The sequence below is a fragment of the Pygocentrus nattereri genome, chromosome 28 (assembly GCF_015220715.1).
Source record: "Pygocentrus nattereri isolate fPygNat1 chromosome 28, fPygNat1.pri, whole genome shotgun sequence".
Taxonomy (NCBI): domain Eukaryota; kingdom Metazoa; phylum Chordata; class Actinopteri; order Characiformes; family Serrasalmidae; genus Pygocentrus; species Pygocentrus nattereri.
The window spans coordinates 11,032,320-11,050,984 of NC_051238.1; the positions used below are offsets into that span (position 1 = coordinate 11,032,320).

Genomic DNA, 18,665 nt, shown 5'->3' on the forward strand with positions numbered 1-18,665 from the left:
AAAATAACTAGAACTGGAAGTTGGGTAGAATTTCAGGAGAACAGCTTGCGTTCATGCAACTGCCCAATGACATCTACTCTAAGTCCGTTTAGAGTCACTGGACTGTCTGTGATGTTCAAAGTACAGTGAAATGTCAAAAATATTGTCCAATGGAAAGTACAGCTACACGTGAGGCAGATAGAGATTAGGTTGAAAAAAACGCTGGAATATTTCTTTAACCTGATCTTAAGTCTAATCAGGGATGGAAAACTCTGACTGGTCTGGTCTGAACTTTGTCTGAGGGTGAATCACTGATCCAGTCACATATGCAGCCAGAATGTGGGTTCAGAATCCGCATCGGACTGTTCCATAATTCAGAAGGACAAATGAGCTGAGTGACGCGCCGTTGTTCAGTAGGTTACGGATGAGAAAATGAAAAAAAGAACCATTGGGGCCTAAAAATATTTGAAGTAGTCATTAAACTTTAAGGATACAGTGGCCTTTGTGCACGCATCACCACATCTGATCCAAGATATCTCACCTGAAAAAACGCTGTGGCGGAGGAAAAGGGAAAGCTAAAACAGGCATGTCACACACACACACACACACACACACACACACACACACACACACACACACACACAGGGATTCCTTGAAACGTGGCTTTTGTGGGTCTATATGCAGAACTGTGAATAGGAAATGTTTCATTTTTTTATTCTGTAATTGATTTCCACTGAACGTCACAGTTTTTTCAATCATATCGCCTTGACTGAAGTAATATACAGCATGTGTATCTGTGCTGAATGTATGTGTGTTGCATGCTAATGCACTACTGTAGCTGCAGTGAGCTGGTGAAGCGCGGGGCCCAGGGGATTGTGGGAGGCCACAGCGGTACACACAGCTGTGATAAAGTGCTTCCACTCCGCTGAGTTTTTCTCAGGGGTCAGACGTCAAGGGTCGCAGAGAGAAACTGCTCACAGTCACATTTTGATGCACTTCTATTGTACGTGCCTGTGTGCTAGCAGAACATCTGACACCGACAAATAAAAAGAGCTCCCCCTCCTCACTCACACCGCCCCCCCACCCCCATCTCTCTCTCCCACACTCGCACACAAACACAGTAAACATGCCCACACACTACAGACTACAGCCTCTACAAGACTGCCTTCAAAAATGCTGCTTAGGAAGCTACAGCGCTAATTGAGTGACACCTAGCTGCAGCCCCACAGACCAAGGTTACGTCCAAGGTTATGCTGAGTCTCACCAAGATAGCTAGCTTCAATGTTTGGTGTGGTAGCTAAAATTAATATTAGCAACAAGTTTAAACTGTTTCTGAGAAAAGATGGCTAGCTTCAACTCAAATGTGTTAGCTAATGTGCTAATTCTAACCCCAACCCTTTTCCTTTTGAAGAAGCATGTTGCACTAGCTAACGTGGTTGGTGAAGCAGGGACCCTTAACTGTTTTTGTTCTGAATAAGCGGTTTACACTAGCTGAAGTGGCTAATCCTGACCTTTTTATTTAGAAGAAGCAATTGCATGCAACACTAACTTATAAAAACACTAACTTATAAGGCTACTGAAATAGTGAACCCTAACCTTGTCTCTTATTTTGAAGCAGAAATTTAAACTAGCTAATGACATTAGGGAAACGGATAATCATAACCTTTACGCTTTTTTATTATCAAGAAGGAATTTATAGCTGCCATGGTAGGGCAAGATAAATTAAATCCTTAATCACTTTTATTTTGATAAAGTAAGAAGCAATTTATAATGGGTAATAAGCTGTGCATCATTGTTTCAGAGGAGGTGGGCGAGCTGAAAAGCTTATGGCACTTTGGCATGTGTTGGCTAGCTAATTAGCTAATGAGGTGAAGTAAGTAATTTACACCAGCGGCTCACGTGGTTATTGAATTAGCTAACCTAATCTTGATTTTAACCCTTTTCTATTTGGAAGAAGTCATTTGTAGCAGCTAACATCATTGAGGGAGATAATCCTAATTCTAACCTCTAAGCTCAAAAGTAACGGTTTTATATCTAACTGTCCAAGCAGGGGCTTCTTCCAGCCAGCCAGTAGATTCACATTCTAGACCCTCAATCTGTGAGGCTGCAAATACTACTGACTTTAAGCACTATGCTAGTCTAGGCCTGTTTATAAAGCCCCTAACCTGTCACCATGGTTGATGAAGGCGCATCTGTGGCCTGGAGGTCAGTGCTTATTTGGACGAGGGCCGTGGTGATGAGGTCTGAGCAGATAGTGACCGGTATTGAAGGCGAGGTGGCCAGTACTGAGTCAGCAGCGGTTAGTGCTGCATCTGTGGGTGGTATTGCTGTGGTGCTTGAGCTGGTATCTGTTGGGGGTGTAATCTCTACTACAGCTGGAGCTGTGGTCATTTAGGGAAGGCAGATGTGACAAAGAACAGTGTTATGATGCACATGGTCATTCAGGCTGAGTACACTGAAAGAAGCCTAGGGGAGATATGGCTTCTAATTTTTTGCATTAATGCTGTAAATCTGAAGTCAGAGAAAGATTCATTCAAAGAAAGTTCCTCTCCGTTCAAGTTCCAGAAAGTTCCAAACATAATCTGAGTGATAAAAAGCACTAAATTCCCAGAAGATCCTTTAACTTAAGTCCTTATTTCCCCCCTGATAAGTCTTTAAACTGGATACATTACACACTCCCTCAAAAATCACAGACTATATTCAAGACAAAGAAAACTGTGGAAAAATGTATCACAGCTGCGTTCAGGGTGACGGTGGAGGCATGAAAGCAGCTTGTTCTCAATATGTGGGACAGAAAGAGTGATGGCAGCAGAAGAGAGAAAACATGAGCGTCAAAGTCCATGAGCTTCATTAGCATTTTACTTACTGCCAAGAGTACCCGCCGCTTCACCTGCGAGAGAGAGAGACAGAGAGACAGAGAGAGTGAAAGTGAAAGAGAGAGAGGGGGGGGGGGGCAAGGAGGAGTGAGAGAGTGAGCAGGGAAAGATTGAGTAAAAAGAACAAAGAGGAGGGAGATAGAATGGGCAGACAATGAGAAAGAAAGAAAGAAAGCAAGAAAGAAAGAAAGAAAGAAAGAAAGAAAGAAAGAAAGAAAGAAAAGGAGGGAGAATGAACAAAGAATAAGAAAAAGAAAGAGAAAGTGATGGGCAAAGAATAAGAAAGAAAGAAAGAAAGAAAGAAAGAAAGAAAGAAAGAAAGAAAGAAAGAAAAACAGGTGGAGAACGACAAGAGAATAAGAAAAAAGAAAATAAGAAGGAAAGAAGGATAATCAAGAAGAAAAAAATAAAGAAAATAAGAAAGAAAGAAGGAAGAACAGGAAAGTGAATGGACACAATCAGAAAGTGAAAAAAGTAAAAGGTCGACAGTGTTAGAGAAGAAGGAGGAGCAAGAGGGTAAAGAGACAGTGAGAGAGTTAGAGAGTTACAGAGAGAGAGAGAGTGAGAGAGAGAGTGAGAGAGAGAGTATGGGAGAAAGAGAGAGAGAAAACAAATTAGAGAGGTTTACTCCTTTATTTTTGAAAACATTGTAGCATCTTAATTTATACATCTAATGCTGGGTGAAGCCTGACAGGCCTTTCAGGTCCGTCTGCATAATGTGTGTGTCTGGTCTGCAGTGTTTCAGAGCAAGAGAGACAGGCATCAGGATCTCAGAGTGAGAGACAGGCAGCAGTGTCTCAGAGTGAGAGAGACAGGCAGCAGTGTCTCAGAGTGAGAGAGATAGGCAGCAGTGTCTCAGAGTGAGAGAGACAGGCAGAGAGACACTGAGAGAGAACAGCAGCAGTGTCTCAGAGTGAGAGAGACAGGCAGCAGTGTTTCAGAGTGAGAGACAGGCAGCAGTGTCTCAAAGTGAGAGAGACAGACAGCAGTATTTCAGAATGAGAGAGGCAGGCAGAAAGACACTGAGAGAGACCAGCAGCAGTGTCTCAGAGTGAGAGAGACAGGCAGCAGCATCTCAGAGTGAGAGAGACAGGCAGCAGTGTTTCAGAGTGAAAGAGGCAGGCAGAAAGACACTGAGAGAGACCAGCAGCAGTGTCTCAGAGTGAGAGAGACAGGCAGCAGCATCTCAGAGTGAGAGAGACAGGCAGCAGTGTTTCAGAGTGAAAGAGGCAGGCAGAAAGACAGTGAGAGAGACCAGCAGCAGTGTCTCAGAGTGAGAGACAGGCAGCAGTGTCTCAGAGTGAGAGAGACAGGCAGCAGTGTTTCAGAGTGAAAGAGGCAGGCAGAAAGACAGTGAGAGAGACCAGCAGCAGTGTCTCAGAGTGAGAGACAGGCAGCAGTGTCTCAGAGTGAGAGAGACAGGCAGCAGTGTTTCAGAGTGAAAGAGGCAGGCAGAAAGACAGTGAGAGAGACCAGCAGCAGTGTCTCAGAGTGAGAGAGACAGGCAGCAGTGTCTCAGAGTGAGAGAGACAGGCAGCAGTGTTTCAGAGTGAAAGAGGCAGGCAGAAAGACAGTGAGAGAGACCAGCAGCAGTGTCTCAGAGTGAGAGACAGGCAGCAGTGTCTCAGAGTGAGAGAGACAGGCAGCAGTGTTTCAGAGTGAAAGAGGCAGGCAGAAAGACAGTGAGAGAGACCAGCAGCAGTGTCTCAGAGTGAGAGAGACAGGCAGCAGTGTTTCAGAGTGAGAGACAGGCAGCAGTGTCTCAAAGTGAGAGAGACAGACAGCAGTATTTCAGAATGAGAGAGGCAGGCAGAAAGACACTGAAAGAGACCAGCAGCAGTGTCTCAGAGTGAGAGAGACAGGCAGCAGCATCTCAGAGTGAGAGAGACAGGCAGCAGTGTTTCAGAGTGAAAGAGGCAGGCAGAAAGACACTGAGAGAGACCAGCAGCAGTGTCTCAGAGTGAGAGAGACAGGCAGCAGCATCTCAGAGTGAGAGAGACAGGCAGCAGTGTTTCAGAGTGAAAGAGGCAGGCAGAAAGACAGTGAGAGAGACCAGCAGCAGTGTCTCAGAGTGAGAGACAGGCAGCAGTGTCTCAGAGTGAGAGAGACAGGCAGCAGTGTTTCAGAGTGAAAGAGGCAGGCAGAAAGACAGTGAGAGAGACCAGCAGCAGTGTCTCAGAGTGAGAGACAGGCAGCAGTGTCTCAGAGTGAGAGAGACAGGCAGCAGTGTTTCAGAGTGAAAGAGGCAGGCAGAAAGACAGTGAGAGAGACCAGCAGCAGTGTCTCAGAGTGAGAGACAGGCAGCAGCATCTCAGAGTGAGAGAGACAGGCAGCAGTGTTTCAGAGTGAAAGAGGCAGGCAGAAAGACAGTGAGAGAGACCAGCAGCAGTGTCTCAGAGTGAGAGACAGGCAGCAGTGTCTCAGAGTGAGAGAGACAGGCAGCAGTGTTTCAGAGTGAAAGAGGCAGGCAGAAAGACAGTGAGAGAGACCAGCAGCAGTGTCTCAGAGTGAGAGAGACAGGCAGCAGTGTCTCAGAGTGAGAGAGACAGGCAGCAGTGTTTCAGAGTGAGAGAGGCAGGCAGAAAGACAACGAGAGAGACCAGCAGCAGTGTCTCAGAGTGAGAGAGACAGGCAGCAGTGTCTCAGAGTGAGAGAGACAGGCAGCAGTGTTTCAGAGTGAAAGAGGCAGGCAGAAAGACAGTGAGAGAGACCAGCAGCAGTGTCTCAGAGTGAGAGACAGGCAGCAGTGTCTCAGAGTGAGAGAGACAGGCAGCAGTGTTTCAGAGTGAAAGAGGCAGGCAGAAAGACAGTGAGAGAGACCAGCAGCAGTGTCTCAGAGTGAGAGAGACAGGCAGCAGTGTCTCAGAGTGAGAGAGACAGGCAGCAGTGTTTCAGAGTGAGAGAGGCAGGCAGAAAGACAACGAGAGAGACCAGCAGCAGCGTCTCAGACTTTCACTCTCTCTCAATCTTAGATGCTGCTGCTTCATTTAACTGCAGATATTGAGTCTGAGCCAACATTTGTATTCATAAATCCAGAACTGTACTAATCAAAGTTAGAGACCCCCTTCATTTACTTAATTGCCAGTAAAAACAGTCATTAAACACAATATTTAATTTTTTACTGTCATGAAAAAACATTTAACAGAAAATTAAGTCTCAACTACTCTCTCTCTCTCTCTCTCTCTCTCTCTCTCTATATATATATATATATAAATATATATATATATATATATATATATATATATATATATATATATAAATATAATGATTTTTTCAGTATTTACTGTGTCCACTCTTTGCCTTAATTATAGCTTCAAATCTTTTCAGAAGACTTGGTTTCGGGTTTTTCAAAGTAATCTACAGGGATGTTTTCCCACACCTCCGAAGTTCAGTCTTAGAAGTTGGTTGTATTTTCAGCTTCACATGATCCAAACACGTTCTGGAGGTCTAAGGTTGTCAGACCACTGTTCTGAGAACAACAACAGCGTCTTTGTTTGATTTGCAAATTACTGCTGTTGGAACAAAACGCTGTCTCTCAATTTTTCACTTCTTGACAAAGTTTTCATGATGAATGGACCAAAAAACTCTGGTTATATGGTTTTTATCTCTGAGTAAGGGCTTCTTCATAGCTACACATCCTGTCAGACTCATAATGTTGAGTTTTCTTCTCACAGTGAAAGAATGGACAGAAACACCTGTGAGAGATAAAAAAGAAGAACATTTCACTGCTGTCAGAACCAAACCTCATATCTCCAAAATTAGAAGGTTTACATGAGAAGGAAAAAACATACTGTACTTCTCATGTAAGTCAATGTAACCAGAGTTTTTTTGGTCCATTCATCATGAAATGTACACAGAATATGAAGGGAAAAAAGCATTTTAAAACTGTCAAGAAGTGAAAAAAAGTGAAAAATCAGATCTCAAGAACGAGTTTAGCTTGATTTTCTTCTTTCTCTCTTGAGAAGTGCTGTTTATCTGATGGGGACAGTTTTGGTAATAATGTTTTTGCTTTTCCTTATGCAAGTGGATTATTTTATATCTAGATGTCCTCAGAAACATCTCTTGAAAATGAGTAACTGTTTTGACTGGAAATTAAATAACTGCACAGTGTTCTAATTACTGTACTTTTTCATAGTAAGGTACATATTTGAAGTCTTTTAAAAGCTTCATAGTTTGGCATTTTAATGAACAAAGTATCAAAATATCATGGATCACTTGAAATATAATCACTAGCATCACCCCAACTTACAGGTGTTGGGGGATCCGTTGGGCGTGGGCAGGTATGAGCCAGGTTTCCATGATTTGGCCTTGAACCCTCTCTCGCAGCGGGCGCAGTCCTGCCCCGTGGTGTTGTGTTCACAATCACACTGAAGACTGCCTTCACGAAACGTGCACTGTCCAGCATGAAGGTTACACTTACACCTGCAATGACATGGATAGAGACAGAGAGAAAGAGAGAGAGACAAACCAATTAGCACTCTGACCACAGCGCGCCTGCTGTAGAGCCAAGGGCAAGGACTATCCTACAGAGGGTGTCCTGCCCTGGGTATTCACTCCAGTCACCCGAGATATCTCATTAGCTCACATACTTGGCTGAAGCCATGAGCTAATTAGTTGAATCAGGTGTTGTAGTGAATGGCTTGGGCCGAATAGCTGCAGGTGGTGTGGTCGTCTTGGATGAAATTAAATAGCCACAATGGCTTCTCCCGATCCCCAGACTATTCCAGAGATGCCCCAAAGCTCAAGCCAAGTCAGAGGCGTGCTGCCTGCTAATGTCTTGTTTGAAAGCAGCATTTCATTATAATCTGAAACTAAAATGAAACTGAATGGTTCTGCTGGCACTACGTTCTGACACTGCTTTTGAGTTTCATCGCTGACATTTAAGCAGGGCGAGGTTCCAACATGACATCCTGCTTCCTTACTCATCTAACATCACCTTCATTCCTGTGGTACTGATGTCTTACTCTCCAGGCTTATTACTCACTTAGTTACAGAGGTGGGTGATATGGCAATGTAAAATCACAATACCACTAGAAATGTTCACGATACACAATATTTATTTTTTCAGATCTGATCAGTTGAAACTGAGGAAAAAAAACGATCATAAGTGCTTTTGGTTTGATTTAAAAAGTACCACCAAGAACTGTGAACACAATGATTTTTATTCAATAAGTGGCACTGTGTTGCACTAAATTCAGTTAAACAGGACTAATTTTGCCCTCATGCAGTTGGTCAGTGGTGTGCAAGTTAAGACTTATTTAGGGGTGCAACAAATATTCAATATTCAATGTTTGACAATGAAAATGTTTAAAAATTGTAAAGTAAAAAACAAAAAACTACCACATTTATTAATGAAAAGTACTCGGAAATTTATGCAGAACGCATTTCTTAGCAAATCAAAGTTTGTTTATTAAACTAAATGCTAACTGGTCACTATAGCACAGGGTTGTCAGCTGCTTCACTAGACTCTTCGGAGATTCTTACTTATCTGATCTAAGAAGCTAAATGTTTTAACTTCACATGCAGTCAAAATATGTTACCTACTGCTCCAGATCACTACTTGGCCACCACGCTGTCTTTACTTTTTTTGGGAATGAGTGAGAAGTGAGAGCATGTAAGCACATTATCAGCTGCTGTCGTGAGAGATAAACATCGAGCTGTATCTTCTTTTTGACTTGTGCATATGATGATAAGATGTACGATGTCGAAATCTCCATTGAAATCTGACTCAACACCTTTGACTTTTAAAGTATACATTATTCCAGGCTTTACAGAGCGACAGTATTTTTATTCCTCCTGACTCAGTAATAGTTCTTCTTTCAGTTTTAACAAAATACTTACATAGTGCAGCTTTAAAACATGCTGTGTCCTCTGCCAACTCATCACTGCCATGTTCAAACAGTGTCACTTTAGGGTTGCCAATTTGGACATGATCACTTTGATTAGCATGTTATGCTACTTGCTGTTTTTTCATTACCTAGAAGCTTTCAATTACATTTTCTTACAAAGCATAATAAAGCTGAGTTAGAAAGCAAAGTAAAGCCTTCTTGGTCCTGGGCTTTTGCTACTGGGACAGAATATTAAAATATTCAAGACAATATTCAATATAATATGCAAAAATTAAATCATTTGACCGTTCCTTAAGCATTAGAACGAGAGAGACTTCTTTGCTTTACTTTCTTATTCACCAGCCTTGATGTTCTTTGCACATGACCTCGAGTGTTCTATTGCTTTAATACTGCAAAGAAGAAAAGAAGTAAGCAAAAAAGCCCCACAGACTGTTTCTTACGGCCAATTTCTTCCATCAAAAATGAATTTAGAGTACAGCAATTTAGGGTACAGTTACAATTGTTGTTACTTAGCAACCAGTGGTCAGCAGAATGATACAAGTGTGGTGAAAAAAATGTACTGTGTCAGATATGCTATAATGTCCAGACAGCCCTTCTAAGTAGTGAATTTACCTACTTTAACCCTTTAAAATCCCAGGCGTATTACACACTAAGGCTTATTATTCAGTAATTACATGGACTACAGTGCAAACTGGCTAAGGTTAGAGAAGTGTGCAATGAACCTGGCCATTAAAGTGCACCCATTACTGATACAAGTGTTTGACTGTGCTTGTATAATCTCCATAGAAAAGCACTGACCAATAGAATGAAACACTCAAGAAGCCACCCGAGAGCTTAACTCAGGGGTCAGCAACATGCGGCGCCGAAGCTGCATCCGACTCTATTACTGCCCTGTTGTGGCTCCACAGCAAAATTCAATTTTTAGATGAAAATAAAATAATCCTCCTTTATGATAAAATAAAGCTCTGCTCTGTTGTTCAACACAATTTTAACAATACATGGTCTTAAACTCTGGAGTCAAAGTAGCTTATAACTGCTAATTTACCCTTTAACCCTGAAGACTGGTGCGCAGACTGCAGGTCACCATAGCAACGACAACAATCTCACCTTGCTAGTAGCTACCAAAAAGGCAAAGAGAAAGATTTAAGATGAACATCGACAATTTGGAGACAAATGGACTTATCTCCATTTATAATCACAAGCCTTTGCTTTTTATTCTTTTTAGTCTATACTAGTACATCATCACACACTGAGACATATTTACAGCCAAGATGGTAAAATGCACATGAAATGTTGTGGCTCCCAAGGTGGTTTGATTTTTGTTGATAGGACAAAACGGCTCTTCTTAGCATTTGGGTTGCCGACCCCTGGACTACTGGACCACTATGATTCTACACATGTCATTCAGTAAGCACAGTGAGGAAATGTGACCATTAAGAGTTTAAGAGGTTAACCCTTTAAAGTTCTTAAAATTCTAGATTTTTTGTCATTTTGCACAATTTTAACACAATTTTTGCAATTCTGATGAAACCGCCAGCTTTTCTTAAGTGCTACTTTCAGCCTGTTTTCAGATGGTCACGAGCAGGACAGATGTGTGTACTACAGACAGACAAGGGTGTAAAATAGGAGCAGATTATGCAGCCCAGATGACAGCAGTCTGTAGACCAGCCAGACAGGAGTTGGCTATACTCGACAAGACTTTGTTCTTGCGACAAAGCTCACAGCCGTGAGACTCAAAGACTGAAGACAGTAAGTGACATCTACCTGCTCCAGGGGAAATACAGAAGAAAGAAAGAGAGAGCGCGAGAGCAAGAGAGAGAGCGAGAGAGAGAGTGAGAGTGCGAGAGAGAGAGAGAGAGAGAGAGAGAGAGAGAGAGAGAGAGAGAGAGAGAGAGATATATGATTACACACCTAATCAGAATAAATGGGAGATACAGAGATGGCATCTGCTGTCAAGTATTTTTGCCTTACTATAGTTGCTCACAGATATAACTAATATAAGAAAAATCTGCAGAGTGGCAGAAAGCACAGCATCTGCACTCGCAGTTCATGAGCAGCACTCTGGCCCGCTAACATCCAGCAGAGTTTAGAAAGAGCTGAGATTAAAGGAGTCCAAAGAGGAAAGCTTGTTAGTATGGAAATTATGACTTTTAGAATTACAATCTGCGTAATCAAATAAATGATTTGATGCGTTTCTGCCCACTGGAGGGAGCAACTGTCCATTTGCATGAAGTATGGAGCAAGCAGCTAACAATTTGCATGAAATATTTATGAAGCTGACCTATATATTTCCACGAGGACGCCCAGTAACTAAACCTTACATTAGGCCGTATATTGCTGCATAATGAGATTATACCTCACATTTGCCATCTGTAAATTTAAATGAAAAAGATGATGCCGTGTGAAAGTACATACCTTCTCAATGACTGGATAACTTTCAGCTCTAACTCGTGAAGTAAAAACATGCCTCACATGGTGCAGTGAGGCACTGCATCTGTAGAGTCCATCACTGCACCAAAGTCAAAACAATATGTTGGCTAATGGGCTAATACTATGGGGAATTTCTTACAGGATTCCCGTGGTAAAAGGGAAATATTTGGTTTTTAAAATACTATCAAAAACTACAAGTACAAAGATTTTTCTTTAACGTTTTATACACTCTGGTACAGAAAATCCAGTAAAAAATTACTATTTGCTTATTTATTTATTTATTAGGGGATTTTTTTCAAATGTTCTCCCCAATCCACTAGTCATCCACTGGTTAGGTCTCCCCAGTCACACCACACCACTCCAGCATTAGGAGGCCGAAGTCAAACACAAACTTCTGCCAAGTCGCTTCTTGTCGAACTGTTGCTAACACAATGTTGGACAGCTGAACGTGCCTGGAGGAGAATGTTAATCGGTTCTGTTACGTCAGCTAACAGACGTCTGCGCTGGCTAGCACTGCACAGAGTAATGGGGGGAGAGGGAGGGCCATCCTAGAGAGCGAGGCCAATTGTGCTCTCTTCCACGCCCTAAAAAAGGACTATTTACACTCTTAAAGCAGTGACGATATCTACAACACACTCAGTAAAGCACACAGGCCTTTTTCAAAAGAAACTCAAGTTTGTAAACAATAGGTAAAACTACTGCTATTGCCTTATGGACGATTGACAATCCCAGAAATACTGGTCCTCATACCACTTCAGCTCATTATGGAAAAGTGTGTCGATTCATCTTTATCATAGTTGCCAAGATCAAACTTCAAGGAGAACTGTTAGAGAATGTCAAATGCAACAATTTGGGAGTCCAAGCTGAATATAGAACCCATGCTTTGTGGAAGCTTTGTGGAATTATGAGGTCAAAATAGCTATGACCAAAACACATGATCAGCCATTTTAGCTGAAGATGCTGAAACAGCATTGTGTAAATGGCTTTACAGACTGACTAGACATAAAACAACTTTCAGAATAATTTGGAAAGTACTGAAAAAGCTGAGCTCAACCTGATATTGTGGTAGTTCTATGGCTCCATTTGTAAGGCAAAATGGTACTACCTCTTTGGCAGAAACAGTTGTCGGTATTGAAGCAAATCTTATGTAACGATGAGGACTTCTTTTCTTCTTAATTTAGCAAAACTGTTGCATAAAAGTAAAATAGAAGACTTGAGGTTGCATTTTAACATAAATAACAACGGCTGTGATGATCTACAGCAACCAGGGATATTCGTGGTAACACTCCATATCCTATTGCCTATTTATAGGTCACTTTAAGACCGTGCTGCAGGAATCCTACATGTAGTAGTGGCTAATATTCTAATATTTTATTGTTACCAGGATAAAACATGTCACACTATTCTTTTCTGAGTACATCGTAAATATTGTCAGTACTTAAATAGCACTGAACAACTGCATAACATTACAAAGGTTTGCTCACTCCGCTGTTCTTGAAGCTGAAATTGCATATCAGTGGATGCCAGAATGTAACTGCTGCCCAATTTAAGGTGAAATTGAAAATTTTAATAACAAGCTTGTGAATACGAAGCTAACCACCTTGTACATTTTCCTGCGCAGATGTTTGAGCAGCCTTGAGGATCTATTTCACAGTTTCTGTGGAACATCAGACAAGTGATTTGTGATTATTTGTTCATGTTAAGTATGAAGATGACATACCAGATCTAAAAATGTCTCCATTCTTAGTATTTGATGTGTGCTTTTGCTTTAATGACAATGTGTGCTCAAGCTGGCAAAAGACTTCATAAATTTGTGCAAAAGCCAGAGCTGGGCAATAAGCTTCATGATGCATGATACGATATGTCACAATATATTTTTGGAAAAGATAAAGAACTGCCATGTGAAAATTTATATTCAACATTTCACATGCTGCACTGCCCTAAATCTAATTAAATAGGGCTAATACACCGATGAGGCATAACATTATGACCACCTGCTTGTTTCTACGCTCACTGTTTATTTTATCAGCTCCACTTACCATAGAGTTGCACTTTGTAGTTCTACAATTACAGACTGTAGTCCTTCTGTTTCTCTGCATACTTTGTTAACCCTCTGTTCAAACCTGTTCCTCAGTGGTCAAGACCCCCATGGACCCTCACAGAGCAGGTGCTGTTTGAGTGGTGGATCATTCTAAACACTGCAGTAACACTGACGTGGTGGTGGTGGTGTGTTAGTGTTAGTGTGGATCAGACACAGCAGTGCTGCTGGAGTTTTAAACACTGTCCACTCACTGTGTGAGAAGGTGACATTGCTGGGGTTTCTGTCTGATTAACAATTAAATATCTTGACATATATCACAAAAAGTATCATGATGTTACTTTTTTGCCACATCAGCCGCCTCATTATATGACAGGTTATTACAGAAATGGCACTACAGAAGTAAAGACACTTAATAGCTATTTTTCTCCTAAAAATCTAACTAAGCATAAGAGCAGCTCAGTCATTCTGAAGCTCTGTTTAACTTACGCTTCGCTCTGATGTCACGTCCTTATCAAAGTTAGCCTAGTCAATCAACTGAATCCAGCGTAACAGGTAAATTCATTGATAGTCAGTCTCTATTGTAGACATAAAGGTTAGACAAGCCTCCTGGGACAGTTTAAGTATGTCCACATTCCACTCTATCACGCTCTTACCACTGCCTCTCATTCCCCACCACTGAAAACATGGCAGATAGAGCTGGATAATTGACATAGTGGGGTTCTATTCAATTTCATTTACTTTAATTAAGTCTGTTCTGTTTTTTTTTCCAAAGGGCCCCTGGAAGCAGACTGCTGCCGCCCTCTGAGACCTGGAAGCCATAATTAAAGCTTGGTGTCAATCACAGTCTCTTTCATTCTGGGACTTCTCCAAGACCGTGTGCCCATCAAGCCTCTATCATGACAAATTAATCAGCGGCAGCTCCCGCCGTTTCACACAGCCGAGCCTTTGGGGAGAGCCAGGCCGCTCCTCGCTGAGAGCGAGCGCATAATTCCCAAATTCAGGAAGGCATTAATCAATTATAGCATGCTGAGGGCTCTTACCAATTTCTCTGACCTAATCTGCAATGTGGGCTGCCACAGTCCTATTAACCAGCACGCAGATTAAAATTCAGGGCCATCCAGTGGCTCATGATGTCTCTTCCTAGAAGCACCTGCAAATCTGTCTGTAACATCAATGGATTTAATGCTAAAGGGGCCGTAGTCCAACCTCTATTTATCCTTTACAATTAACCGACCTGTGCCTTCAAGACTTACAGTCTTTCATCTGCCATTAAACAGGCCAGACAGTCTAAACTCATATGCTCATGTGAACAGACATCAGGGTGTACCTGGCAGGCTAACACTGAGTCCGTGCATTCATGTTTTATGTGATATAGTCTTGTTTGTATCTATTTTCAAATGTAAATATGCACTAAGCTCAAATGCCAGTGCGCATCAGAACATCGCTATAGCAGTATAAGACAGTCGTGTGAGGTGAGCTGGTTTGTGCTGGAGGAGCAGCGTCTAACTGTATTCTTCTAGGGTCATCACAGTTAATCACAGCAGTGTTTAATCGCAGAATTTCTTAGTCCTCAAAGAAATTTTTTTTCAGCAAACTATCATGTTAGTTTGGGCTGGATCTATTGAAATATGCCAATGTACCCTTACTAAAAATGTAAAACTCAACCAAGGTGTTCCAACTTCATGCCATCAATGAGAAAACCAACAAGAGCTACACCTACCCGATGTTTACAGATGAAAGAAATTAACTTCTAATAGCATCATTCAAGTCCTAATAATCAAAAACAAATTTAGAAAGCGACCCTAACAGTCCAAACAGTTTTTAGTGCTGGTTTAAGAAATTATTAGCATATTTCTATACATTTCTATACATACATATGCACAAGTTGTTGTCTGGCCTATTATGAGCTGTAAAGCACTCAGTCAAACATACATTTTGTAAATATAAATTGATGGGCTATACATGAACTCCATGAAAATAAATGTGTAGAGAACATAAAACCTGTTTTTTTCAATCATTTTGATGTTCAAGGAATGGACAGATATCTGATTAACTGCAGGAACAAAAAGTTTACACAAAGTACTGTTTCCTCAGTGGACGATGTGCATTGTTTGCCAGAGAAATATATTTTCACAGTTTCTGGACTTGCTAGCATCAGACCAGAGTAATAAGTCTAGATAGCAATAAAGCTGCATCTGATTTTTCACATAACACGTCCTTGGCAACCAGCTCATGCTTAGACACGTGTTTCAGAGTAGTGCAGTGTAATAAATACACACACACACACACACACACACACACACACACACACACACACACACACAAAGTTATAGTCCAGTTAAAATATAAATGTGTTTTATCTGAATTGCTAGTCTGTATATTTTCTTTCTGTGCTGAAATATAATGAATACACATTTAGTGATTTCAGTATCTGAATACTAGCAACTCAAACTGTTATCTGAGTACTTGAGTACTTGTGCACAACTCTAATTTTTTAAAATAATTCTCTGTGATGATACTACCGCAGGCCCACATGCGTTTGATGGCACCACATGAGCATGACAACCCTGGCAGCTTTGAAGAGTCTACAACTCATAAAAAATCTAGGGGAAACACTGACTTTTATACCTTAGATGTCTAAAGAAAAAACATGTATCCCCAAAAATGGTAACTTTATAGGAGAAGACAAAAATGTTCTGAAATTTTTATGTAAGTTAAGGTAAAAAGGTTTATTACTGGTCCAATTAAATGTTCACACAATGTAAAGGACAACTACTGTGTTCAAATGATGTAAAAAATATAAATAAGTATCACAGAGATCCAGGGTTTTCTTTGGACATCGACGATATGCAAGTGACATCTGTTCTGATTGGCTGCACTGTATAGCACATTACATGATTTGAAAAGCAGTCCTTGCCGAAACACTCCTTGAAAGGTCAATGTAAATGGACAGGGCTGAACTGCTGTAGGACGAATAGCCAGATGTATGTAAATGTGCTGTTTAAAACAATGAACTCAAACCAAGCTGTTAGTTTCCATATATGGACTGTATGAACTGGGGAGTGAATGGTACGTTCTGAAACCTCATACATACTTAAAGCTCTTTTTAAAAAAGCACTTTTTGATATGGGCCCTTTAAATATACCAGACAGGATTAGTTTCAAAGCAAACATGCACTACATGCAAACTGTCCTGTTGAACTCAATTCATAACCAATGTACATCCATAAAATCAAGGGATGATTCATTTGTCTATGATGAATCATCAACACTCCTAAATCTGTGACCAAATCAAAGAAGCATGAGAAATGCATGTCCACAGACACCCACTGAAAGGAATTCGTTCCTAAAATGCGCTGGCCGCACCTTTAAATGCTCCTGATGCATCTCATGTCAGGTAACCCTTAAGACGTCCTGGGAAGGGACCACGCTCTAAATGTTTCAATCACTGCTTAGACAAGACAGGGAGGGAAAAAACGCCTGATAAAAGAAATCTGTCTGCTCTGACAGTTGAATAAATGCCTGCTGGCGTTTTGCAAATGCGCTAGGGTAGTGGGTGCGAAAGCGCATGCAATATGCGTATCAGCACCAGGATTGGTATGCACCGTCACCATCATGAATATTCTAAATTATTGACACCTCACAAAAAAAAGTGCAAACTGGACAGTATAGGCGCCTGATTAAAAACCAAGGACAGAATACATCATTCGCTCCACTGTAAAGGGCGCTAAAGCTGAGGATGCTCTGCTGTTAATACAGGTCTCATACCAGCCACTACAGGAATGAACCGGTGTGTACTGTGTGAGAGAGAAAAGTGTGGGCACACACACACATTCACACTCGGAGGCACTATTACAACAAGGCTACTGAAGATGTAAATGACAGGCAAAAATGATGTACATTTATTATGTGGTGATGACCATGATAATAGAAAGTAAAGGAAGCGGAGGAATTATGGGTGGGAAACATGGTGGTATGTTATCTATATCATGATGAATTATGTCATTATGTACTGATGTGCCAAAGCATTATGTCCACCTGCCTAATTACCTCTGAAGGTGCTCTGGGGTAACTGGCATCAAGACGTTATCAGCAGATCCTTTAAGTTGTGAGATGGAGCTGCTGTGGATTGGGCTTGTTCTAGCACATCCCGCAGATGCTTGGCTGGATGGAAATCTGGGCAATCTGGAGGCAAGGGTACCGTCTTCTTTAACAGTAAGAAGAAAGTGGGCCACAGTTGGGCCACTGATGGCAAAGCTGGTGGTCCACTGGTGTTTTGCTAAGCATTTTCTTGGCGGCCCACCAGTAGTTGGGCCACCAGCAGTAGCAAAGTATTAGACAAATTTCCACATCCCATCACTCATTTTCTGCTCACAGTCCAATTTACTTACTTCTTTTCTTTACTTATACTGTGTAAATTAGTTCAGCAAAGAATTTTAATGTAGCACAGTGTCAGCAGCAGAGTTTTTTCTATAAAATCTTTTTACATTAGGCCTATTCTATTGTTTTCCGCTCAGTTGTTTGCAACATTTGTCTTTGCCTTTCATTCTGGAAAACAAACTATGTGCATTTAAAATCTGTTCGAGGAGACTAGTTAGAGCTTCTATGCAGGACAATAATCCGGATGGTCCGAGTGTGGACCAGCAGCGGCACACAGTCAGCAGGGTGACGTATATGCTTACTATCTGCGTTAACCTCTTCAGGCAGTGTGGTAGGATGCATTGTCTTGACCTGACATTGGTGGATATCAGGCAATCTGAGGCCGTGACTATTTTTTTTTCTGTGTTAGGCCACTAACTCTGCTAATCTTGTTCAGAAACAGTGGCTAGCACTAGATTATCAAGCAGTCTAAAACACCACAACACAGGCTCTGTATCTGTGAGTTTAGAGGATAAAGACTCAAATCTGAGTGAGGGAGGTCGAGTGGCCAGAGTGAAAGACAGAATCCATATTGTTCTGTGGTGTGCTGAGTCGTCAGCTTGCTAAGCTAGCAACTACAAAATTGGCTTTACTTTGCTTTCCTCATCACTGCTCAACATGAAGCAGTGGTCATTCATCTTAGGTTTAAAGTTTATATGGTTAGAAATAGTTTATATAGTTAACTTATTTGTCTCCTGATTATTGATATTAGTGTGATCTTGTTTTTGTTGTGCTCCGTCTCATGTACAGGTAAAAAGCACAGCGGCCCTGGTGGTGAAAAGAAGGGGAGAGGTTTGAAAACTAGGGGTGGGTGGATCGATCCAAATATCAATAATATCGATACCAACACTGGTATTGGTATCGGTTCGATACTATCGTGATGAGATTGATACTTCTCTTCTGTATGTTCAGTACATGTTTTCGTTTAATCGAAAGCAGAGACGCCTGCAAACACCGCTCCTTTCACATTTTGCATGCACACTGTGCTCCTCCTCCTTCATGTCGTGCTGTAATGTGACTCAGAGGCACGGTCACATGACTCGGCGACATTTGTAGGCTGCAGTATTTGAGA

At 41.4% G+C, this 18,665-nt stretch overlaps 1 protein-coding gene across 1 annotated transcript in view; it reads right to left on the reverse strand.

The window, feature by feature from the left end:
- The window catches only part of ntng2a (netrin g2a), a 99,030-nt gene that overhangs the window by 22,380 nt on the left and 57,985 nt on the right, over positions 1-18,665 (reverse strand). The window contains exons 4-5 of the mRNA XM_017716110.2: positions 7,105-7,277; positions 2,846-2,869 (exon numbers count right to left, since the gene is read on the reverse strand). Of these exons, the coding sequence (XP_017571599.2) occupies positions 2,846-2,869; positions 7,105-7,277 (197 nt within the window). The remainder of the gene's footprint in view (positions 1-2,845; positions 2,870-7,104; positions 7,278-18,665) is intronic.